The sequence below is a fragment of the Colletotrichum phormii genome (genome assembly GCF_030913505.1).
Source record: "Colletotrichum phormii strain CBS 102054 chromosome Unknown BDP81scaffold_26, whole genome shotgun sequence".
Classification (NCBI taxonomy): domain Eukaryota; kingdom Fungi; phylum Ascomycota; class Sordariomycetes; order Glomerellales; family Glomerellaceae; genus Colletotrichum; species Colletotrichum phormii.
The window spans coordinates 189,820-214,048 of NW_026851468.1; the positions used below are offsets into that span (position 1 = coordinate 189,820).

General features: G+C 54.9%; 7 protein-coding genes across 7 annotated transcripts; 3 read left to right on the forward strand and 4 right to left on the reverse strand.

The window, feature by feature from the left end:
• Positions 1–487: 487 nt before the first annotated feature.
• On the reverse strand, positions 488–4,070 carry BDP81DRAFT_114472 (uncharacterized protein). Its single transcript, XM_060581523.1, has 3 exons — positions 3,720–4,070; positions 1,348–3,580; positions 488–1,291 (listed from the first exon to the last, which is right to left on the reverse strand). The coding sequence occupies exons 1-3, from the start codon at positions 3,978–3,980 to the stop codon at positions 660–662; spliced, it is 3,126 nt and encodes a 1,041-aa protein (XP_060439927.1). The 5' UTR covers positions 3,981–4,070; the 3' UTR covers positions 488–659.
• A 790-nt stretch (positions 4,071–4,860) lies between these two features.
• BDP81DRAFT_114493 (zeta-crystallin) lies at positions 4,861–6,243 on the forward strand. Its single transcript, XM_060581525.1, has 4 exons — positions 4,861–5,029; positions 5,093–5,200; positions 5,263–5,916; positions 5,989–6,243. The coding sequence occupies exons 1-4, from the start codon at positions 4,973–4,975 to the stop codon at positions 6,217–6,219; spliced, it is 1,050 nt and encodes a 349-aa protein (XP_060439928.1). The 5' UTR covers positions 4,861–4,972; the 3' UTR covers positions 6,220–6,243.
• A 428-nt stretch (positions 6,244–6,671) lies between these two features.
• On the reverse strand, positions 6,672–8,668 carry BDP81DRAFT_331063 (WD40-repeat-containing domain protein; the record flags this gene model as incomplete). The annotated part of the gene is made up of 3 exons (XM_060585475.1): positions 6,672–7,168; positions 7,228–7,825; positions 7,889–8,668. The coding sequence occupies 3 exons, from the start codon at positions 8,666–8,668 to the stop codon at positions 6,672–6,674; spliced, it is 1,875 nt and encodes a 624-aa protein (XP_060439929.1).
• A 2,980-nt stretch (positions 8,669–11,648) lies between these two features.
• BDP81DRAFT_398893 (uncharacterized protein) lies at positions 11,649–13,418 on the forward strand (the record flags this gene model as incomplete). The annotated part of the gene is made up of 1 exon (XM_060588515.1): positions 11,649–13,418. One exon carries the CDS (start codon positions 11,649–11,651, stop codon positions 13,416–13,418), a length of 1,770 nt encoding a protein of 589 aa, XP_060439930.1.
• A 917-nt stretch (positions 13,419–14,335) lies between these two features.
• On the reverse strand, positions 14,336–15,848 carry BDP81DRAFT_398894 (uncharacterized protein; the record flags this gene model as incomplete). Its single annotated transcript, XM_060588516.1, has 4 exons — positions 14,336–14,480; positions 14,591–14,633; positions 14,713–14,788; positions 15,744–15,848. 4 exons carry the CDS (start codon positions 15,846–15,848, stop codon positions 14,336–14,338), a joined length of 369 nt encoding a protein of 122 aa, XP_060439931.1.
• A 2,326-nt stretch (positions 15,849–18,174) lies between these two features.
• Positions 18,175–19,896, forward strand: BDP81DRAFT_330860 (pyruvate kinase; the record flags this gene model as incomplete). The annotated part of the gene is made up of 3 exons (XM_060585454.1): positions 18,175–18,372; positions 18,451–18,668; positions 18,729–19,896. The coding sequence occupies 3 exons, from the start codon at positions 18,175–18,177 to the stop codon at positions 19,894–19,896; spliced, it is 1,584 nt and encodes a 527-aa protein (XP_060439932.1).
• A 699-nt stretch (positions 19,897–20,595) lies between these two features.
• BDP81DRAFT_398896 (major facilitator superfamily domain-containing protein) lies at positions 20,596–22,512 on the reverse strand (the record flags this gene model as incomplete). Its single annotated transcript, XM_060588517.1, has 3 exons — positions 20,596–21,241; positions 21,304–21,877; positions 21,960–22,512. The coding sequence occupies 3 exons, from the start codon at positions 22,510–22,512 to the stop codon at positions 20,596–20,598; spliced, it is 1,773 nt and encodes a 590-aa protein (XP_060439933.1).
• Between the last annotated feature and the right edge of the window lie 1,717 nt (positions 22,513–24,229).

Sequence of the window (24,229 nt, forward strand, 5' to 3'; positions counted from 1 at the left end):
TTTTCTTTTCTTTTATCATTCTTCAAGAGCTCAAGTGCGGCCGTAGAGTGTTGGCGTAGGCGCGTAGTCTACTGACCCAAATTGAGTTGGCATTGCAAAGACAGTAACGATCTCCGTCCCACCATATGCCTGGAGACGTGATATGCCAAATCGAGCTGTGGTGATAGCTATTCGAGAATATATTCTACCAGTAAAGTACCTGACCAAGGATGCTCGATTTCAAAGCAACAAAGTCATGTACAGCAATGTCGTAAAGTCCAGTGAGCTGTGTGACATTTGGGGTGAGACGGTAGACGAGCAAGTTGCGAGAATTTGAGATTGGAGCATGATAGGCAATCAATATAATCAATCGGGAATACCTTACAGCATTTCAATTTGGCTGTGACTGGATATGTGCTGCTCTATGATTTGGATAATATAGTTACAGAGCAGTAAATGGCCCCCCTTTGCAGAAAACAATTTTCACCCAGGCAGATTCAAACTCGATTAAGGGGGAGATTGGTATGTCTCCTGTTATGAACGCGCACGACTTTGGGCGCATCTTCCTTTTCTACACAAACGCCGGGTAATGTACAACCTTGCCTTGCCTCCCATCGCCAAACGAACAAGCCAGCTACGACGCATCGGACGACCTCCTCTCGGACCTACACCCTCGGCATCTAGTCGTCGTCGGTGTATCTGGGTCCGCTGGCAGCCGGAGTCTCAGGTGCGCCATATGCCGCAGGAGTCGGCGCGCCGTAGTAGGCTGATGAGGAGTTGAAGCCGCTGGCGGCCGGGGTAGGAGCACCGGCAGCCGGTGTGGGCGCCGAGTCTGCTCCCCATCCACCTTGCCATCCGCCGCCTGGAGTTGGGGCACTTGCGGCACCAGGGGTAGGCGCCGAGTAAGCACCAGGAGTGGGGGCGTTGAGAGCACCGGGTGTTGGTGCACTTAGAAGAGCACCACCTGGTGTCGGCGCGTCGTAAGAGTTGCCGGGGGTATATCCCCACGAGTCGCCTCCGCTGGCGGCGGGAGTAGGCGCAGAGCCGCCGTAAGCAGGTGTCTTTGATCCAGAGCCCCAGGCATCTCCGCCTCCATACGCCGGCGTCTTCGAACCAAGGCCGAAAGCATCATGTGCTGGTGTCTTTGCGCCTGACTGCCAAGCAGGAGTTCTCGAACCTCCGCCGTACGCGGTGCGGTTGCCGTCTCCGTAGGCGGTTCGTGACCCATCGGCCCATGCTGGCGTACGCGATCCGCCGTAATCTGGACCACTTGACTTCCATGCAGGAGTGCGACCGCCGGTGGGCGCAGGAGCTTGTACTTGTTAGCAACCACTTTCAACAGAAAGATAGAATTAGGGGCAGACTTACTCCTTGAGCCCCAGGCCGGGGTTCTCTCCGGGCCGCCAGAGGCAACGGGGGTTCGGCCTCCTTGCCAGTCTCCATGCCCTCCACGACCACCACCCGGAGGGCCGCTGTGTCCACCACGACCCCCGCGACCGTTGATTTCGATCTTGGCTCCCGTGATTCTATCCTTGAAGCTCAAGTGATCTTTAGGTACAGTGATTGTCTTGCTCTTGGTGTGCAGCTCGACACGAGCGTGTGTGTCAGTCGCATCCTTGACAATGCCGAGAAGACCCTTGTAACCGCCCTTTCGGATGATGACTGTCTTGTCGATAGCACGATCACGTCCTCCAAAGCTCTTGGGTGGTGCCATCTTGCTCTCAGATCCGTTGGGGTTGCGCTTCATGGCGGGATTCATCTGATCCAGATTGGGGCCAGCTGAAAGTACACGCCCACCCTTAGCAGCAATTGTGTTGACGTTGCCAGCCTTGGTCACGAAAACACCAGCGTTTTCATTGCTGTCGGTGTTGTGCAGGAAAACGTAGGCACGGTGGATGTGGATAATCTTGCCCTGGCGTTGCTGACCACCATACTCCCTGACCACATCGTCGAGTCTGATTTCGGAGCCGTTTCTGTCGGCGGCCACGGCGATCTTCCTCTTTGGCAGTTTGTTCGCGATCTGCGAAGGCATGACTTGCCGGGTATCTCCGTTCTGGTCGAGGACCACCACCGACTCACGGTCGACCTTGACAATACAACCGACCGTAGTGGGGTCCAGCTGAACCAGATCAAACAGCTCGTACTGGCCGAGCGAGCCCTGTCCTCCGATGTCGCTGGCTTCACGCAAATCCTTGCTGAAGACAGTGACTTCGGTATTGGTTTGATCGGTCAAGAAAGTGACCCGGTCTTCCGAGATCTTGACGACCATACCAACTTCATCGCGGAATCTACTGCCGCTGGTAACCTTGACATGGTCTCCAATCCTAAAACGCTTTCTCAGGCCTTTGGTCGGCACCTCAATGATTTGTCCGGCAAGTACTCCTTCTGTGACTTGCATGGTGACAATATCACCTTGGACGTTGGTAGCCTTGCCAACCACACCCTTCTGCTCGCCCTCATAGACTTCGATGATATCACCAGGCAGGTATGTGACATTGATGTTACTGTCCTTCAAGCTTGAGGCCAAAGCCTTGAGGTCGAGATTCTCGGTGCCGTCCTCAGCACCGGAGGCGAATCTGGTAACCTCTTCCAAGGTCGGGTTGACGTCGGTAACTACCAGCTGCTGAATCTTGATATCCTTGACTTGGAAGCCGTTTTCGAACTCGTCGCCCATGTAATTCCACACCTTAGTGGTGGGATTACCCTGGATATGTCTCGGGTGCCGCTTGCGAGCTTCGGTCTCGTTGAAGAGGCGCTGGGGCGGGCGCGGGCCCGCCACGCCGACCGGTCGCTTTCTTTTGCCGTCGGCACTCACCGCTGATAGCGCATCGTCTCTCATTCCGTAGTCGAGGCGAGGGATGAAGCGGACTCTGGCCTCGAGGCCGTTCTCGGTAACGTCGATAACCTGAGCAAGATCGCCAGCGTGCTTGGCAGGCTTGCGGAGCCTCACCCACGCGCCAGGCTCCAGGGTAGGGGTCTTGGTGACACGAAGCAAGTCGGGCATATCCTTGATGTCGACGAGAATCATCTTGGATCGCGGGTAGACGTTAAACATGCCGTCAAGAGCAACCATGATGTCGGTGGAGCGATTGGCTTCAACATAGATGTAGCCTTTCATGACGGAGGTCGGTCCACCACGCTCAAAGGCCGAAATGATGGCCAGCTCATCCTTGGTCCCCAGTCTCTCCTCGATGCGCTTCATGATGGAGAAGACCACCTCTCGCTCCTTGCCTTCCTTACATCTGACAGCCCAGATGGTAGGATCGTCGACGCTGGGCATCAGCAGGCGCTTGGGAACGACGGCTGAGTCTCCAAAGCCCTTGTTCGGGCGGCGGTTGCCGTAACGCTGTCGAAGGATTTCGGCTTGCTTTTCGGCGTCCATGCTCGCCTCCATTTCGCGCCGACGGTCCAGCTCCCTGTGGCGTCTGTCATCATCGAGGCGTCCGCTCTCAGCAATGTCGTCGGGATGGGCGTTGTCGATGAAGTCTTCAATCTCCTCGCCATCTTTCTCTTCATCTTCGCCATCCTCCTCGTCGTCGACTTCGGCTTCGATATCGAAGAAGGCGGCTCGGCGGTCCTTTCTGCGCTTGCGACGATGTCCCTATTGATATAATGTTAAACAAGTCCTCGCCAAGGGAATCAGGACTTTTGGGGTATGCGAAGGTGGCAAAGGGTTGCCTAATGCCTTCCCAAGTAGCTTTGTGTAAGAAGGCAGACGGCGCAGGCATCGACAGGCTTACCTGTTGAATATCGTCTTCGTCCTCGTCGTCCTCATCCTCTTCTTCATCGTCGTCGTCGTGTTGGGCCACATCATCTTCGTCTTCTTCGTCATCATCATCGATTACTCTCGATTTAGAGGGGGCAGGTGCGTCGTCGGCAGGGCTGCTCTCGCGAGCATGATTGTCGCTAGCTGGCTGGTCGGGTTCCTCGTCGGACAAGTCGGCGGGCGCAGGGTTGAAGTCATCCTCCTCCTCGGAATCGTCGTAGCGGTTGGAAGACATGATGAAAGGTGACGGAACGTTGAGTCAAAGGTATGAAGTCTTGTAGGTTTTCCGCGATGTTGTCGATGCGAGATCCTTTGAATCTGCAAAAGAAGCAGAGTATCAAGGGAAAGAAGGATGGCCTTTCCAACTGATTCGCCCGTCGGCAGCAGCCTTAGGCTCAGGCTCCGGCTCCAGGGAATCAATCAAGCAAAAAGTTGGAGGAAAGGGCCAAAGGGGTTTGGCTACCGAGTCGAATGTTGGGATTGAGGTGGTGTAGGCGAAGGCGAAGGAAAAGGCAACGGAGGATAGAAAGCTTAGAATCAGCAAAGGCAACGACTAAAGACAGGCGAATAACGCGAAGGACATCTCTGTCTGAAAGGGGACTAGCGTGATCGTTCCAGACTGACACCTGAGGCAAATCGGTAGGTGCTCTACAGTGGTACCAGTTCCTGTCACCCACTGAATCCCCGATTGACTTCACTGCATCCGTCCTGTCTCCACCGAGCTGAAGAAGAAGAATCTGTGTTGGCAATTAAATCGATAAGTATTTATTGTGTGATGCATCTCATATGTTGATGAGACATTTACAGGGGATTTGGAGTTCTGAGTTCAATCGTTAATCTACAACTAAAAAGAAATCACGGTTGGATGTCGAGATACAAAAGTGATAGAGACACAGAGACAATAATAAGGTCGTGACGATATCTGCATGATGCCTGAAAGCGTGCTTGACTATGTCATCTATCTTGGATGCTAAACATACGCGACGATCATTCGAAAAAAAACTTCCTTTCTTGCGTAGTAGCTATGCGTATACGGTTCGCTCACAGATGCCCGACATGAGAGCCGATAGAAGCCTCGGCACCTAGGTAGTGCTTCTCCAATTCATTAGAAACAACAGCCATGAATGAGCCTTCTCCATACATAAAGACTAGGAACTGGCCCCTGCATCTGGGCAAATGTTGCGTTTCTACGCAATTCGCTAGTGACTAGATTCTAAATAACTGAAAATGGTCATTAGCTCGAGGCAAAAGATGAAGGCTATAGTTATAAATGAATTCGTCAACGTAAGTCCCAGTCTCCTGATAATGTGCTTCAACTTCACAAACACACTCTAATCCATCGGCAAGGTTTTTGATGAAGTCAAGGTCTCAGAAATTGACCGGCCAACACCTACAGCAGACCGCTATCTCATCCAAGTCAAGGCCGCCGGGATAAACTTTGTCGATACCCTCTATGTAAGTCCAAGACAAGTCGTCACAAGTCTCACGCAGTCGGCCGGCTGATACTTCGCACATAGGCCAGAGGAAAACACCAAAACAACCGATCCCTAGTACGGCCGCCCTTCACACTGGGCCTAGAATTCGCCGGCATCATCCTCTCCTCCCCACCCGCCTCCTCCTTCCGTCCCGGCGACAGAGTCTTCGGAGGCAGCACAGGCTCCTACAGCGAAATAATCTCACTCGACGCCTCAACACCCCTCCACCACATCCCTCCCAAATGGACATTCGCCCAAGCTGCCGGGCTAGCCGCCACGCTCCCCGTATCCTACGCAGCGCTCGTCCAGGCTGGCATCCAGCCCGGCCAGACCGTTCTGGTCCACGCTGCTGCGGGAGGACTCGGTCTCATGGCCCTTCAGGTCGCCGCGGCCATGGGGTGCCGGGTGATAGGAACGGCGGGCTCGTCTGAGAAGTGTGACGTGGCTCGACGGTCGGGAGCTGATGTCTGCATCAACTACTCCGAGGACGCGGCGTGGTGGAATCGTGTGCTGGAACTAACTGATGGACGAGGCGTCGACGTCGTCTTTGATCCCGTCGGCCTCGTTGACCGAAGCTTAAAGTGCATTGCTCACAGAGGCAAAATACTGATTGTAGGGTTCGCTGGTATCAAGGACGATATGGAGAAGATCGCGATGAACAGAGTTCTTCTGAAGCAGGTATCTCTGATTGGTTATGTGAGTTTTCAACTTGATTTCCATACCAACTCACCTCCAGCCCAAAGAAACCGGCTAACCTGGTCTTCGTAGCGATACGGCGAGAGCTTGCGACGATATCCTGACGAAGAAAAGGCCATCTGGGACCAGCTGCGGCCCTTGATGGAGACCGATAAAATACGGCCCGTCATCTATCACGTCGAGTATCCTGGCCTTGAACATGTCCCCAGGGCTCTAAAAGACATGACAAGCCGCAAAATTTGGGGCAAAGCAGTCATCACTTTGGATGATGACATTGGTGGCCAGCCTTTGACAAAGCTCTGATTCACAGCAATGGACTTTTGCACAAAAATGCTGTGTTTTCAAGTTACCTAAAAGTAGGTACATGTATTGGGGACACTGGGAACGGCCACATTGATGCGGGATAAACACCGCACACCATTATAACATTTCACTCTTCCCCTTTCGACTATGCCCTCCCGGCGGTATATAGCCATCCACTGTCCCAAACTTTTGTTCCTGACCACCGACCAGGGGGGGGGGGCCATACTGACTGAGTCTTGTGGTGCAAACCAACTCGCCCCAAATGACTGCCTATTCCAAGTGAATTCATTTGAAACATAGTTCACAGACAGTATCCCCTTCCCTACAGCCGGCTCAAGAGCCGATCCCCAAACGCCAGGCTTTGCGATGCATATATCATGAGTGACCAGCCAGATCTATGAACAGCGCAGCAAGGCGGTCGGATTAGTTGCTGCTCGTCGCCTTCGGTTCCTTCAGGCGCCGGTTCGTCCACATGTCTTGACACCCCAAAGGCCCCGGCCGGCGCTGACTCCTAACCACTCTCCCTGGTCGGTGGAAAGATGAGGCACCCAAGCAAGGTTGCCAACTTCATAATCGCACTGCCAGCTAGCATACGGGCTTCTCGTGTGGTCTGGCTGGGCAGCACCGTTGGCAGGAGGACCACCACTAAGAGCAGGATTGTTATTGTACACATCCCAAAGAAGCACCTGGCAGTCGTCGGCTCCGGAAGCCAGAACGCCGCGCCTCGTAGGCGACCATTCAATGGAGTTAAGGGACCCTCCATGGCCCCGGAGTTCGAGAAGAGCCTGTCCAGGATGTCTCACATCAAGGATACGAATCACGTTCGAGTCTTGCGCAAATGTGGCCAGCAAATGTGTATCGTGGGGAGAGGTTGCTAGTCTCAACAAGGGCGGAGGGTTCGACATGGTCTGCTGCGCAAGCGTAGGGCTGATTCGTCCACCATTGGCATCTGTCAGGTTTAATTAGTGTCAGGAAACTTGCAAAAGTGGTATTGTGGGCAGAGGGTACCTCGCTCATCCTTTCCAGTGGGCTCATAGATGATGGTGCTGTGCTCCAGACTGCGCAAATCGAACATGCGGACACTACCGTCTTGTCCACAGCTCACGAATACGTCAACACTGTTGGCGCAGAAGCGGACATCGTAGACCTCCTTATCGTGGGCGATCAGTTGTGTCTTGGCCGTCAGCGACGGAATGTCCCAAATTGTGCAGGTGGTATCGATACTGGACGTGATTATCAAGCTGGGAGAAACAGTATTCCAGTCAAGCGAGGTAAGCGGCGCGGTATGATCGGGGGTCTTGGAGTTGGACAGAAGCGCGAGAGGCGTAAGTTTTGTGACGGCAGGGTCTCTGGCTCGGTTGGTAATGGAGTTGTTCTGGGAGGAAGGGCTCTCGGAGGGCAGAGACCACAGGCGAAGGTGGTCGCCGGACGTCGCAAGCAGGTCAGTAGACTGCTTCTGCGAAGAAGGCGGTTCCCAGAGCAAGCGCGTCACAGGGTAGGAATGTGTGGCCTCGGCGACTTTTTGGAATTCGAGGTTGATCTTTGGGGTGCCCGGCTGGTAGACATCGTTGGGCGTCGGGACCATTTGGGTATCGAGGATTTGGATCTAGTGGAAAACAGTGGTGTTAGCTAAGCCCAGCTGACAACAGCATTGCGAGGAGTTTCCTACGTAGTTGTGTCCATCTTCTAGGTAGCTGCCAACAGCAAGCTTCCCGGCGCCGTTGCCTTGGGGAGGCCACTTGCACCAGTCGAAGGCATACAGGGCCCAAGGAGCGAGGTAGTTGCTCGTGCCAGGCTGGGCGTTGGCAAGCTCATATGCAGCGCTACCGGGCACGCCATCGGACATGCTCGAGTCGGCGCGGGGTCGAATATCGGCCAAGCCCAAGGGCGTGTTCGAAATGTTTCGCTGGGAGCCGGGCGCATTGTACTTTTGGTCTGACGGAGACATGAACTGGGATCCCGAACCACTGGGGGTGGTTGGCGTGTAGGGCGCAAAGGACGAGGCACCTTCGTATCCGGCAGCAGGCGAAGAGCGCGAGTAGCTGTGGGACAGGCTCAAGCTGGGAGGCTTGGAAGGCGTCTGATAGTCTTGCTGCTGCTGAGGCTGCATGGCAGACATACTGGGAGCAGTGTTGGCAGAGATGGCGGGAGGTCGACCGCCTGCACCACCTGGTTGCAAGACGTTGGGCACCGACGATGTGCTCTGGTAAGGCGGCGCGTGGGGGTGGGTGCTTGGGGAGGACTGCTCCAGCTTGATATGGGGTGCGGCGGGGGCAGCAGAGGATGATGAGTATTCGCGGGGTGAAGGCTGGCCGTGCTGGATCATGCCCGCTGGCATGTGCAATTCGTCGTGCTGGGAGCTGTAGGTACCAGTGCGTCGCGGGGTGCCAGTTTGGAACTGGGGTTGCGACTGCTGCGGCGACTGCTGCTGCTGCTGCTGCTGGTTCATGGCTGCGAGAGCAGAGGAAGAAGATGGCGAGGAGGAGGAGGAGGAGGAGGAGGGCGTTGGCGCGGGCAGCAGTGTGACGGAGGGGGAAAGGCCCGGCGGCCCTGATGTCTCAGTCGCAGTGGAGTGGGTAGGCAGCGAGTAGGTAGAGTCTCGGTGCAGCTGCTGGCCATGGGCCGGAAGCAGAGCGGCGGGGATGGAGGCACGCTGCTGGTTGTGTTGGGAGTAGGATTGGGAGCGGGAATGGGAGAAAGGAGGGTTGTTCGAGGAGGAAGGCGGCTGAGAGGAAGAAGAGGGAGTGTAGGTGTTTGACTGGGAGTAGGAGTGCGAATAAGAATGGGAGTGACAATGAGAGTGAGAGTGTGAATAGGATTGGGATTGGTGAGGCTGGAGGGCGCGGGCGGAAGCGGAGTCTGTCGCTGTGGTGGGCGTACGAGAGACCGCGGCGCTGGTGGTGGTGGTGGTGGTGCCTTCGCTGTTGGTGTTGTTCCTATTGTTCGTGTTCTGGTAATAGTCGCTGTCCCAGTGGAAGTTGGGAAAGGCGGGGGGATCTTTGGGCACTAATGGCCCAGGCGCACCAGCCGCAGTGGAGGAGGAGGCTGCTGCTGCTGTTGTGGATGCGGACGTTGACGTTGGTGTCGAGGTCGAGGTTGAATTCAAGGCTCCCGGGGTGTATTGAAGGGAGGAAGTGGTTGTGGGAGAAGCGAGCCCGATGCCGAGCCCGGCGTGAGGAGGAGGAGGACCCGAAGCTGAAGGATGGGAGTGGTGGTTGGGCTGGAAATAGCCAGACTGCCGTTGCTGCTGCTGGTGTTGCAGTTGTTGCTGAGAGTACGGCGAATATTGCGATTGCTGCGAGTGCTGGGAGTAAACTGACGACGAGTAGGAAGGTACCGTGTTGGGCAGCGGTGGACGGGTGTGGCCAGCCGTGCTACTACTACTGCCAGTGGTATTGCCAGTTGTACCTGTTGTACCTGCAGTTGGAGGGGCATCCAAACTGACACTGGCAGGCGGCGCATTGGAGACTGAAGCTGACGAAGCAACACCTCCAGAAACACCACCTCCAGGCAGAGACTCAAAGGCAGAGGGAGCCGAAGCTGGAGGGGATGTGGTGGCAGCGGCAGCGGCAGCAGCCGGGGCTCCAATGGACCCCAAGGCCTGGGCCGCTTGCCACAGAGCCGAAGACGCGCTTAGGCGATGCTGGTGGTGCGGACGCCATTGTTGCTGTGGCTGCTGTTGTGTCTCGGGGTCGATGCTCTGTTGCGAGGCCGTTCGACGATGGCCCAGAAAGTGCATCATGTTTTCTTGGATTGTTTCTCCTTGTACGACCAGATAATGCGCGCGCGTGGGGGGGTGGATGGGACGCGGGACGAACGGGAAACAAAACCACAACACAGAAAAGATGAAAAAGAATGGCCACGACGACAACGACGATCAGGGAACTAGACACACAAGGGACGAGGGAGAAGAGAAGACGACGCACACAGCAGCAGCAGGACAGGGGCAGACGGTGGCAGTGCGGCGTGCCCACGTCTTCGGCATCCGCAGTCTTGTCTGATCTGATGGTTGGTGAGAGGAACAAGAGTGAGGAGAGTTGAACTTGTCCTATGCTCGCCCTGTTTCCCGTAATTCTTTCCGACTTGTCCTCGCATAGCAACCTGTTACTCGCTTTGTCGTCCCGGCAGAAAAACCACTCGAGTCTACAACGCAATCCCTCTGACTAATGAACGTCCGACTCGTTCATGATCGATGGGCCCTGCCACCTGAATGAATGGGACCTGGACCTGGGCGTTGGGCATAGAAGGACAACGGAGACGCGGATGCAGACACTGCCGGGGATGAGGGCAGTAACGAAATGTGAGCCAAGGCAGGCAGCTCATCTCATTATTTGATTGAAAGCCTGCGTCTCTTATAGTCAAAAGCCAGTCATGGTGGCCCTGGGCCCGCACAATGCGACACAGATGCCTCAACCGTAGTGATACTAAGACGCCAAACAATGGCAGGACGAGGAGACGCGTAAAGTACCATATTCCGGGAAGGCCAGGGTTCTCAACCTCGTGATGATGAAGCACATAGAGAGGCCGGCTCCAAGGAGAAATTCTATGCATCAAAAGATATCTCACTCACCAGGGAAGTGGAAGGCAAGCAAACAGATGAAGTAGGGACATACCACACCTCTCGACCACCTTGATTGGGCCTAACAGTTCATGATTTACGTTTAGGGCCTGTTGCTTGTTTGTTTGGTGAGCCCTGTGAGCAACGGGCAAACCTGAAAGACTTTCCCCAGCAACATCGCCCAATAGTGTTTTCCCGGATACCTGCTTATCGATAACCAGACATCGGGGTTCCTCACCATCACCTCGAGGTCGCATTCCGGGGGTCGACTCCAAGCTTACCTAAGGCAAGCAAGTACCTTTTGGTGCTACGATTGATAAAAGACCCGCCGTGTGACGTCTGTCTCGCATCGGCGCCTGTGGCACATGCTCAGAGCTCGTGAGCTCTTGCTTCCCGTGCCAAAGATACTTTTTATCTTGTACCTCTACACCTGGCCTCGCATTCCCATCATCGACTTTGCTGTGCTCTGTCCCATAGATGTCACACTTTTCCCATAGCATCTTGTCGTATTCCACACTCAATACCCATCACCAATGTCTACTTGTCACTATTATTGACTTCCTTCTGGCTAGAGTGAAGACCTACTTGATCGTGTCTCTGACAAGCACGCTCGGGAACCTTGTCAACCACGAATTTCCTGCTGACTGCGCCATCGCCAACTCTCCCACTTCTGCTCAGCAGCGTCAGATGCGACCTGATGGCATCCGGTTCTCCAAGATTCCTCGATCGACTCTCACCGAGCCGACAAAAGTCTCCCATTCTACCACTCTACACGTCCCGACCGAAATCTTCTGACGACTACGACCTCGATGATCTATCTCCCCGGCCCGATGTGTCGCTGCTGTCAGAGTCACCGCCGTTACCCATAAAGATGTCGAAAGGGCGCTCTCCTTCTCCCGTGGACCCATGGGACGACGACCCTTTTGGCCCGGCGGGCTCTGTCTCCAAGTTGAAGCCCAAGGCCATGTTCGTCGGCCCGCCACCGCCCATAGCCGCCTCGGTGGTTTTACAGCCTTCCACGACGCCGGGCAGGCGGGGATCCCGGGGAAACATGCAAAAGAGCGAGGCCAAGGGCATGTCGTCCAGCCGATTAGCGTTTGGAAGCATCATGTTCGACCACAGCTCGCGCGACTCAAGCAAGTCCCGCGTTGACTCTGTTTGGCGGAATCTGCAACACCGCGAACGAGCTCTACACAGAGAGGTGCAGCGATTACTCGACATACAAGCCACAAGACTCGGATCCGGCGCCGAATCTCTTGATGCTAGCACCGTAGGGGCCGAGACGTGGAGCGATTCCGGGAGTAGCACGCCGACGGGAACATTTTATTCCACAGCGACGTCCAAGTCACGCATGATGGCGTCTTTAGACCCTCCCGTACGCGCGACTCCTCGCGGCGACATAATACCTGTCCGACAGCCCAAGGTCCAGGGGCAGCAGGGCCTTCGTTCGGCGCGGAGCGGGTTGCGACAGGCGTTGGCAGCACTTACCGGTCTCAAGACGGAAGAAAATGCATACATCGAGTCGGCCCTCTCGCAGCGAAGGAAAGCTCTGTCCTATCTAGACAACTTGGACAAGCGCAGGGTCAGCATCTCTGCAGAATTGCACAGCTTAGCTGATGACGACGAGGAGCCTCTGGCAAAGGAGCTGCGAAGCTTAGGGGAGCAGCATGATACGTTAGCGCAGGAGATCCGCGAGCTCGAGGAGAAGCTGGTTGGGATGAGAAACCGGCACCGATGGCTCGAGCGAAAGATGGAAGACGTTCACAACCGCCGAGAGGCTGGCTTGAGTGGCTACAGGGGAGCTTTGAAGGAAGTCGAAGGAGAGGCCACAGCCCTGCTACGCCGGCCCCCCATTGAACCTCTGGATCTTGACGTTGTCGAAGCTGTATCGCGGAACGACTCTGGAACCGGAAACGACATCCAAGAGTTGCCTGGCGGCGCTGAGTTCTTCCGCATGATACCCGCGCGACGCACACTGAGCATGGCCAAGGACTGGTGGGAAAGTGAAATGGACTTTCTCCAGAAGCGAAAGGCGCAGGTAGATAAGGATCGCGATGCGCTAGACCAAGGCACAGAGTTGTGGCAGGAAACGGTCAAACTCGTCACGACTTTCGAGGCAGACCTGCGCCAGTCTCTCAGTGGCGGTGCTTCTTCGGCCAAGGGCAAACAAACCCCGCGAGCACAACAAGAAGGCGTCGAGGCTCTCTTGCCACGGATGGCCAAAGTCATCTTGGAGCTTGAAGCAAACATGAGGACGGCCGAACAAAACACTTGGAATCTCCTCATCTGCGCCGTTGGCGCTGAACTTGAAGCATTTAGAGATGCCGAGACTCTCCTTCGTGGAAGTCTACCAAAGCCCCAGGCAGCGGTGGCAAAGGTTGACGATATCGAAGAACCCTGGCACAACGGCGATGGCCACGAGGAGCAGCAAGTCAGTGCGGCCACAGCTACAGCAGAAGTTCATCATGGAGAGAGTGACAATGAGGTTCCGCCCGACTTGCTGGTGTCACATCTTGAAGAGCATGACGACGACCATTCCCATGTCGGGTCCATACGAACTTGGTCTTCGAGGCGTGACAGCGATAATGAGGTTCCTCCGGAGTTCCTTGCCGAGCACAGTAATGATGAGGGCATCGACTAATATGAAGGTCTCTGAACCCGTAGCGTTCGTAGCGATTTCAAATCGGGTACGCTATTTGTTAAGAGCTCCAGGTGTTGTTAAACATGCATCTTGTCATGCATGGGTATTGTACTTTTTTGAATCTGAAATATGGCGGAATGTTGGACTGGGTACGAATTACAGTAAGGTAGGCAGGACAGGATACCCCGCAGACCATGATTCAAGCCGGCGTTGGTTGGGGTGTAAGTTGGGACTCCTATGGAGCAGTTTGTTTATAGCCATCCGCGAATTGACTTTTGTCTATCTCCATATTGCCACCTGCATTCACAGTCTCACATCACAGAGCAACAAATCGTCAAGCAAGGGAGCTATGGCGCACGAAAGGAGCTGCAGTGGCAGACTGTGGCGCATTGGAATTTGGGTCGGTAACCTCGGCTATGGCCGCTGTCCCGCGACGAGGACGATCCCGAAAGTGGGGTCCACAGGTCCGGTGGTAAGGATTTACACGGGGTAGCCCGGTGCCCAAAGGGGGCCCTTTCGCAATAGGTAATAAAACCAAGAGCTCGCCGGTGAAGGCTTGATTTCCTGTTCCCCAAGGAATTACAGCTAGAGAAAAATGCGCCCTGATTCGCCCATAACGCCCGCATGCAGAGACACGAATCTGCTTTTTCGAGATTCCGATAACCAGCGAATTCAGCCCACGAGAACACCCGGTTCATGATCCGTCGATACCCCTTGGATTTACACCGCCGAGAAGCGAGGCCCCCGCACCGATTTCTTCCGAGCAGTCGCAGAGCGTTTACAGCATCGTATTGCGGCAAAAAAATGACCTGGTTTAAGGTTGTAAAGGAACGAGGGGGAGATTCGACTCCAAAGGGCGGCGGGTTCGTTTGGCAAAAGGGTTGACGGATACTGGTGTTTGTCTCGATGTTTTCGATTTATCGCCTGCGTTCGAACCAACCGCTGGAGCCGGCGATAGCGACCGACTGATCCATCACCCACTCGCCGACACCGAGATACTTCTCGATCCACTTCGTCATGTCCTTGTTTTCGCCGGCAGCTCTGTCCGTCTTGAAACTGGGTCTGGCGATTCCCAGTTGGGCACATGTTAGCCGCTGCTTGCGTCTTGTCTTTTGTCGTCGTCGAGGAGGGAGTTCTCGTATTCGCATCGGAATATCGGGTTATTCACTCACGTCAGGCCGGTCGAGCGCTGCATGCCAGCGAGGAAGGCGGAGACTGGAAAACCGAAGATTAGCGAACCGACCGATACGATACGAAACAGTGACATTCGACAGAAGGACGACTGAAGACTTACAGAGCACCGCATCGAATGCGTAGTGAGTCAAACGTCCAATCTTTGACCAGAGGCCCAGAGTCAGCAAGTTGAGGAGCTAGGAAGGCGTTAAGACTGCGCGAGCAAATCTCCAAGCTAATGTAGGCAGCGAGGCGAGCCAGAAGCACGAGGGCGGCTCGCCAGCAGCCTGATGGGGGGGAAAGGCTGGACCAACCATTTTGGTGCAAGTTCTTGAAAAGGTGTGTCAGATTCGGTTTCTTTTGTCGCTTTTTCCGCAATGATTTTCGTTATCTCGAGTTTTTTCGATCGGCAGCGTCCTCGTCTCGAAGTTGTGGCGGTATTGAAATGGGGCGTTCTCTCAAAAGTCAAAGGTTGTTGGTCATGAGACAAGGCTCGCCTGCACGGGAGGTGGCAGGCACACTGGAGCAACTGGAGTATGATCCCTCCCCCGGCTGACTGGCGGAGGACTGTCCAAGTGGACTGTGCACACCAGCAGCCTTGGATGCCTCAGGCGCTAGTTATCAAGCATACCGATAAGATAAGATATGCAGACGGGTGCATATCTTATCTTATCTGTGGACTTTTCCACAAGCGGCATCGTCGAGTGTCGTATCTTCAGAGGGATCGAAACCTACCTAAATCATGGAGGTGGTGCGAGGTCGATTAAGCTCATCTTCGCGTGGCTCCGAGTGGAGAAGCGACGATGCTATGCCTTGCTGACCATTGTACTACCTGTCTTTGAGACACTGAAGTCCTGGACCTCAAGCATCAAGGTGTCCTAGCCGGGGGTTTTGACCATCTTCCTCCTTATGTCTCCTATGGGGCTCTCCATGGCAACATCAGTCTGCGGGTGTCACTCTCCTAGCACAAACCCTGCGACATGATGAGGGAAATAGAAGCAAGAAGCGCGACTCGGACCCGAACCATCGAGACGGTTTGAATCGCGTCACCAACATTGCGGATTAGCCGGAGCTCGGATGGGGGCCTGGACTTGCTCTCCTCCGCGGCACAAGTGGAATTGTCCGACGGTGCACCGGCGGCGGTCCACCTACCCTTGCGATGGTGAGATGGTCATTGGCCCGCACGCAGGTGTTGAGAGGTTGGAGCTGGCCGGAGCTGACAGAGTCATGGACAAATGCATTGTCGCCATTTGCCATTTTTATGAGAGGTGCGAGGCATTGCCAAGGTGCAAGTGGGCCAGGGGACCTCTCCACCCCGATACTCTGGCCTGGAGAGACCCAGCGGCCTTTTCCATCCATTTCAGTTTCCAAGGATTGAGGTGATGCATTTTTGCAGTCCTTGCCCTCTCTCCAGCGGATGGAGGGGCCCATTTCCACGGAGGGGCTTTTTGCCGTTTTTCAAGGTGCCATGGGTGCGTTCCATTTTCCATTTTCTGGAGGGGTCGGGCGATCGGGCTGGTTTGCCGTTTGGCAAAGGAACCTAGAAGCTCAGACCCGGAGCCAAAACCAAAAGAGCCAAAGGAAGTGTGTGGCCCGCCGCCGCCGCCGCCGCCCGCCCCGGCATGGGCTTCTAGTTTGTTGAGTGTTTGAGGCTTTAAAAATCGGGCAGCTCAACTCAGACTTAGACTCAGCCCAAGGGAGCTTGGTCGGAGCTCCGTCGCAGAATGGAAGCTGCGCCAGTGTGCAACAGCCTGTCAGACAGATGCAAGTTGCATGACGGGAGGTGAGCCTTGAGGTAGTGGGAGGTTAGAGGATGGGATGGTGAAGTGAAATAAAACGAGAGAATGGCCGAAGTTGGAGCTAGACTGTTGGATGCTGTTGGATCCAATGGAAGCGACTGAAATCCCTCATCGTCACCCATTTTATCCGAGCATCATCTCCTTCCGTCATTCGATCCTCTTGTTGCCCTTTCACGTTCTCTTCATGTTCGTACTGTCATTGCAGTTGCTGTTACTTGTGCCTATTGCCCAGCTCGATACGCTCGAGCGCTGGGCAATAAATAGTACGACGTACGGATACTCGGTGAGTGGATCACACTCCGTCGGTGGTCTTGGGTCGTGCCGTCGTATCATTGCATTGCGTTGCGTTGCTACTTCGTACCCCTTGAATGTTTCTGTTGCGGTTTCCAGTTGGCATCTATTTATTTTCTTGTCTACTGTCTGGTGAAACCACGCTGTTTTTCTGGGCTGGCCTGACGTGCGGCCCTCACCTCACCTCACCTCACCTCACCTCACCTCACCCAACTTTGGGGCGCCTCACCATATCCCGGGCCGTTTTGGTATGTGCTATTTGCGTAAACCTTGTTCGGTCCGTGTGCATGTTGCTTCATTGGCCAAGCGTTTCCAGCTGGTGGATGAGCAAGGTGAAGAGGTTTAAGATGAGGTGAGCAGGAGATGAAGCAGAAATACGTTATGCTTTAATTGGGAAGTCTCCTACCTGGTAAAGCTCCTCCGTGTCTCCTTCCGTCGTCTCTTTTTTTTTCCGGTCAACATGAGATGGCAATAAGGCGGATGAAAGTGGGAGGTGTCAGGCAGGTGCGAAGCGCAGGACCCTGAGGCCTGAGCTGAGGTAAGGCAGGTGCTGGCAGGGTACCTGTCACCGCAAGCTCCTCACATTGGTGGGGGGGCCCCCCCAAAAGTTGCTACTGCCAAAGCTGCACTTAGGTGCACTTGCCCATTGCTTCCATTTCCAATTCTGGCAGGGATTGGAGGGAAGGGACTGGGGGTGCTTGGGGGGCTCCCCTCCTGCCATCCGGCCACGGACTGAGGTGCACAGACCACTCCGTTGGATTGAGGGGCACAAGGCTCCTCAGCACCTTCCTCCCCCTCACCTCACCAAACGGGGTGGTGCCGGCCGGTGCAGGGAACGAAGTTCAACGAGGGGCAAAGCGGTGGCCACCCGGACAGACTGAGAAAAAAAAAGAGGGAGGAAAAAAAAAGGCGCCGACACCACCGCCGACAGCAAGCAAGAGGAGCGCGCCGCCGGGCAGCTTCACTTGTTTGGGCCAGGAGCAAATTGTTTCTCGTCCCTTCCCCTCGTGTCTGCCTCTCTTGTCTCTCCTACCTTCCTTACCTCAAGATACCTTAGGTTGGTCTTCAACAAATACCTGGCTGAGGCTGATGCTCAAATACATCATCTTGTGCATAAATCCTGCATTGGCTTGTCCACCCTCCAAGAAACAAGAGTCTCACTCGTCAACCTCGTCGATTTGTATGACCTTTTTTTTATCGTAGTTTTTTTTATTTATTTTTTTATTAGTTATCTCTCCCCTTGGCCTTACGTACCTTGCCTGACCTTGCCTTGACCTCTCCCTCCGTGTCTTCTCTCTCTGCCCACCCCCACTCCCAGCAGGATTTAACAACCGCATTAGACCCCTCCTTCTCTTCTTCCACTCCTCCCTTTCGCCTCGACCATCCTTAAGTAGCACAGTTCTTCTCTGCTACATACATCCTACGGTGATCGACCTTTTCCTCTCAACTCTCCTCATCACCCGTCCAAACACACATACACACATCTAGACACAATGGCTGCTACCGCCAAGGACCATCTCGATGTCGGCGGCAAGATCGCATGGCTCTCCAGCCTCGACACCGCCTACCAGCCCGAGAAGAACTACCGTCGTTCCTCCATCATCTGCACCATTGGCCCCAAGACCAACTCCGTCGAGGCCATCAACGCTCTGCGCAAGGCCGGTCTGAACGTTGTTCGCATGAACTTCTCCGTAAGCTCCCCGGCGTCGACGCTAAAAGATAACCCCCACCAAGCCCACGCACCTTGCTAACCCCTCCATTCTGAACAGCACGGCAGCTACGAGTACCATCAGTCTGTCATTGACAATGCCCGCGCCGCCGAGAAGGCCCAGCCTGGCCGTCAGATTGCCATTGCCCTCGACACCAAGGGCCCCGAGATCCGTACCGGAAACACAAAGAACGATGAGGATCTCCCCATCGCCGCCGGCAAGATCCTGAACTTCACCACCGACGAGCAGTACGCCACTGCTTGCGACACCGACAACATGTAAGCTCCTGACTCCCCAGAAAGCCCCTCCCACGACAGTACTAACCGTCGTTCCGATAGGTACGTCGACTACAAGAACATCACCAAGGTCATTGAGCCCGGCCGCATCATCTACGTCGACGACGGTGTCCTCGCCTTCGACGTCCTCAGCGTCAAGGATGACAAGACCGTCGAGGTCCGCGCCCGCAACAACGGCTTCATCTCCTCCAAGAAGGGTGTCAACCTGCCCAACACCGATGTCGATCTTCCCGCCCTTTCCGAGAAGGACAAGAACGATCTCAGATTCGGCGTCAAGAACAACGTCGATATGGTCTTTGCCTCCTTCATCCGCCGCGGTCAGGACATCCAGGACATCCGCGATGTTCTCGGTCCCGAGGGCAAGCACATCCAGATTATTGCCAAGATTGAGAACCGTCAAGGTCTCAACAACTTCGAGGAGATCCTCGCCGAGACCGACGGTGTCATGGTTGCCCGTGGTGATCTCGGCATCGAGATTCCCGCCGCCGAGGTTTTCGCTGCCCAGAAGAAGATGATCGCCCTCTGCAACAGAGCCGGCAAGCCCGTCATCTGCGCCACCCAGATGCTCGAGTCCATGATCAAGAACCCCCGCCCTACCCGTGCCGAGATCAGTGACGTTGGTAACGCTATCACCGACGGTGCCGACTGTGTAATGTTGTCCGGTGAGACCGCCAAGGGTAGCTACCCCAACGAGGCCGTTTCTGAGATGCACGAGGCCTGCCTCAAGGCCGAGAACACCATCCCCTACGTTTCCCACTTCGAGGAGATGTGCACCTTGGTCAAGCGCCCCGTCAGTGTTGTCGAGTCTTGCGCCATGGCCGCTGTCAGAGCTTCCCTCGACCTGAACGCTGGTGGCATTATCGTTCTCTCCACTTCCGGAGAGTCTGCCCGCCTTCTGTCCAAGTACCGCCCCGTCTGCCCCATCTTCATGGTCACAAGAAACGCCTCCGCATCCCGCTACGCTCACTTGTACCGTGGTGTCTACCCCTTCCTGTTCCCCGAGGCCAAGCCCGACTTCAGCAAGGTCAACTGGCAAGAGGATGTCGACCGCCGCATCAAGTGGGGTGTTGAGCACGCTTTGGAGCTCAACGTCGTTAGCAAGGGCGACACTCTCGTCGTTGTCCAGGGCTGGAAGGGCGGCATGGGTAACACAAACACCCTGCGTATCGTCAAGGCCGACCCCGAGCACCTTGGCATTGGAACGTTGTAATGGATTGGATTGTGGATGAGGAATGAAAAGAGAAAGAGATGCCCGTCGGCGTGCGGGAGATACCAAAGTACCTAGTAAACCGTGATAGACGATGGTGGACTAGACTGTCCAGCACACACGAGTATGATTTGCACACATGAATAAAGTTGATATCACCTTCCAAAACAAATCGTTAAAACGCGACTACCTACCTGTGTCGAAGTTCATCCGAAGTTGAATGATTAATAATCAGACGACACCTCAGCTCTCGCAGGGAGCTCAGAATGACGGACCCAATGAGACGAAGTCTCTTTTACGGACGGCAATGGCGGTGATAAAGTCACATATTACCTCTTAAGGACACTAACAAAACAGCTCCGTCCTTTTCCAGCCAACGCCAGGTGAGAACGGCTCTGCTCGCGTCATTGAGAAGACGCGAGGAAAGTCTCCAGCGGGATCAGCTTGAGATGGAAGCAACGCACTACGATGGACCATTAATCACTAAGGAAGGTCTCTCGAAAGCGACCAGCGAGATAGAGCCCAAAAAGAACGGAGGTTCGTTGGATTATTTTGATGATTCATTCATGCCCCTCCATCGGCACACATCAAGATAATACCATATTGACTTGGGTAGCTTATGATGTGCATTATCTATGTCTTTGAGGACTGCATGTCCCACACGACAGGCCTTCCAGACTTGATCCACCCAGCCACGTCTACTTACAGATCTTTGAGCTCGAAACGCTTGCGCAAGTGCTCGCCGTACTTCATAATCAGCAACGGCACCGGCAACATGGCGGCAGCGATGAAACCCAGAATACTACTCGCCCAGCCAACGCCCAAATTTTGATTCATCTTCAGACCCGCAAGAGGCAACGTCGCTCCCGCCACGGATCGCACGACAGCGTTGGCGGCGAGTGCCGAGGCGGCGTAGACGGTGAAGGCGTCGACGAGATACATCTGCAGCGCCATGAAGATGATGAGGTTCCCGATACCGACGATGGCCGTGCCCAGAATAGGCACGAACCAGTGGATGTGGTACTCGGCCGTCCAACCGTAGATGAAGAGGCCTGCGGGGAGGAAGACGGCGCCGGCGGGCAGGGCGACGAGGCGGTATTCCGGCTTCATCCCCTCGCGGACTGTGCCGGCTTCGTCGGCTGCGGCGTCTGCTTCTGCGGCTTTGCGTTTGACGTATTTGTCGGAGGAGAGGCTGAAGAAGACGACGCCGATCATGGAGCCGACGCCGAGGCCCATGAAGGCTAGGCCTGATGTGCCGGCGCTGAAGCCGTAGGTTCCCATGAAGACTGAGGTGATGGAGGTGAACATTAGGTAGAGGTAGCCGTAGACTACGGCGATATAGAGGCCGCTGTTGGGGTTGTTAGCAATGGTCATCGTGATGAGGTTCAATGTGAGAGGAGGGTTACGTACAAGATCTGGGTGATTGGGGAAAAGGCAATCATCTTGATAGGACGGATGATACCCCGCTTGAGGTAGTCGACCGAAGAGAGTCCAATATCGAGTTTCGACCGCAGCAGAGGGTTCCCAGTCTCCTTCTGGAGCCGCTTCACCTTCCTATCAAGAATAATAGGCGCGTACGTCTCCTTCGAAAAGACGAGCATGACAATACTCAGCACCCCGCTAACAATAACAATAAGCCAAAAGACCCATCGCCAGCCCGCAGCATCAGCAAGGAACCCGCCCGCCACGGGGCCGATGATGGGGCCCAGCAGGGGGCCGATACTAAACGCCGCCATGGCCGCGCCGCGCTTCTCCTGGCGGATCATGTCAGAGATGGAACCCGCGCCGTTGGTGATGGGCGCGGAGCCGAAGACGCCGGCGAAGAGGCGGAAGACGATGAGGGCGTTGAGGGTGGGGGCGAGGGCGGCGCCGACGTTGAAGCAGATGAAGAAGAGGTTGCAGACGTGGTAGACGATCGTACGGCCGTAGATTTCGCTGAGGGGCGCGCAGAGGAGGGGTCCGGCTGCGAAGCCTAGGACGTAGACTGCGTTTTGTTGTCAGTATGTTTTTTGCCTTGAGCATGGATGATGGATGAAGTGAGAAGAGGTTGAGAGGTGTGTGCTTACCGGAGACGACAAAGGCAGCCAGATAGGGGCTGTTGTTGTGAAACTCCCGCATGAGATCCGGCACGCCGGGGGCAAAGATGGAGGACGCCAGTGGTGTGACGAACGTCATGGCACTGATCAGGCTACAGTTGAGGACCTTGAGCCAGCTCGGCCAGTTGTACGGATTCGCCGGGTCGTCCGGACCATCCCACCAGACAATGTTCTCGTCTTCGGAACTCTCGCCGCCGTCGCCATCGCCGTCCTTTTCTACCGAACCACCCCCACCGACGCCCCTTTCCACGTGCTCGCGCGCCATAGACTTGCGAGATCTCGTCCGGGCCAGCGCGAGTGAGTGCTTCCTCTTCTCCTCGCCGCGTTCGCCGAGGACGTAGCCCATGCTGGAGGGTATGTCGGCATCGTGGCCCTCTGCCAGGGCCTCTGCCGTCTTCTCTTCTCTTGTGGGTTCGCGTTCTAGTCGGTAGAGACCTTTTGTTTCCTTGTCTTCGTGGGATATGCTGCTCGTTGTCGCTCCTTCTTCCGCGGAGTGGCGCGGCTCTTTTGTGTTTGATGCCATTGGAGCTTGATAATATCCTGCCTTGGTGTTAGTTTCGATGACCACTTACACTGGGTTCATGTGGAGCCATGTATCTGCCAGGAGTTGCGAGAAGTGTGAGAGTAGAAAAAAAGCTTGGCACTCAGGAACACTATCCGGTAGCTTGGCATTTGGAGATATGGTGGTTGTATTTACATCCTCCATGAATCATGTAGGATGCTTGCGACATTCGTGTAAGAGAAGGAGCAGACTTGCCTAAGCTGATTTTATATCCAGGAAGGCCTAGATCCGCAGTCCCTCGCGACAGACGACGCTTGTAGATCTATTCAGGCAAGCTGGTCTGCCAGCAACAGTAGCTTCTAGTGAGTTGTTCTAATTGAACGGATGGGTATTATATGCAATTGGAGTCAAAATGATGTCGTGATCTCAAGCGTAAGAGATGGAAAATGATATAATGTTACACAAGTCAAGAGATCGGGTATCCACCAAAGAGTCACTCAACAGAAAAAGAAGCAAGAGACAAACGATTCCTCAAGCACAACAGTCATGGACCCCTGCGCTTCTTAAACAATCAGCCATGTGGTCTTGTCGCTGCCCACCGGCCATCGCAACGGGGATTTGACTCGACAAGGTCAGACCACACTCCACACCACCCTCAACATGGGTGAACGCAGCCGAATACCTCAATTGGGGTGCGTTTCCCCCCTCTCTGGAGGAAATCAACGAGGGAACGGGCGAGGAGAAGGCTAGAAGTTGTTAACTCCGACCCGAACCCCGTTCAAAGAGACTAGGGTTAGATTTGAAGGTATTGGTTTGGCGGCTCGTTTGGAGAGGGAAATGGGGAATGGGGTAGCAACTAAGAACTTGCTGTACGTGACATGGGTGGTGCAGCTCGCCTTGGAACAAGCCCATTTCCCGTTGGACCAATAGCTACCAGGTAAATAACACGGACGCCCAACGGTCGGAGGGGATCACCCGAGCCGTCACGGTGGCGTTCGTCCCCTTGAGCTTAGATGCGCGGTGCCAATACACTTGGCGAGATATCTGCAGCCCTCCCTTTCGATTGCCTGTGTCTGGACCATCCTCTTTTCTATTCGCAAGACGTAAAGAGAGGGAGAAATTTTGCCGGTATCTCCGACTTGCCTCGCTATCCTTTGACCGAGCCGCGGCATATTGTCAGTTCTGAATGAGCACCCCTGCACCAACCGACGAATAACTGTCCTCGGGTGATGACGGCGCAGCAAACTCGACGGTATTGACTGCGTTTGATAGTGTATGTAAGTAGTGAGCATGCATACACAATGGGTACGGTATATTGGCAGCGATTCTCCTTCGCCATGGTACTACCATGACCACCTCAGGTGCATCACCGGAGCATGGCCGATTAAGCTCCCGAAGGATGCACGGAGTCGTGATCCACTCGGCGCCGAAGAAGCGGGTCAGCCATCGGTGTGCAACCGGACACGAACAGCTGCAGAGCTATGTAGACGATGTTTTCTTGATCTAGAGCCCATTGGAACTAAGGTAATTCAATGTGCATAGAAATGGCTGGTGACGATCTCGCTGATTCTGTTCTCAGTGAGCTTGTTTCGCTTCGAAAAGAACAAGGCACCGAAACCACTTCTTCCTCAAATTAGAGGCAGAAGCGCCAGTGAAGAGACGAGATGAAATTCTAGTGAAGGTGAAGCGTGGAGAGGAAGGTGGAAGTGAATACACGTAGAAGAGAATACACAATTGA

Bases quoted from the DNA above. Each gene is read 5' to 3' on its own strand.
- BDP81DRAFT_114472 (XM_060581523.1), bottom strand. From the start codon at position 3,980: ATGTCTTCCAACCGCTACGACGATTCCGAGGAGGAGGATGACTTCAAC. The intron at 3,581-3,719 runs GTAAGCCTGTCG...TTATATCAATAG, and splicing joins ACGAAGACGATATTCAACAG to GGACATCGTCGCAAGCGCAG. The intron at 1,292-1,347 runs GTAAGTCTGCCC...AACAAGTACAAG, and splicing joins CCCGGCCTGGGGCTCAAGGA to CTCCTGCGCCCACCGGCGGT.
- BDP81DRAFT_114493 (XM_060581525.1), top strand. From the start codon at position 4,973: ATGGTCATTAGCTCGAGGCAAAAGATGAAGGCTATAGTTATAAATGAA. The intron at 5,030-5,092 runs GTAAGTCCCAGT...TCCATCGGCAAG, and splicing joins TTATAAATGAATTCGTCAAC to GTTTTTGATGAAGTCAAGGT. The intron at 5,201-5,262 runs GTAAGTCCAAGA...CTTCGCACATAG, and splicing joins ACTTTGTCGATACCCTCTAT to GCCAGAGGAAAACACCAAAA.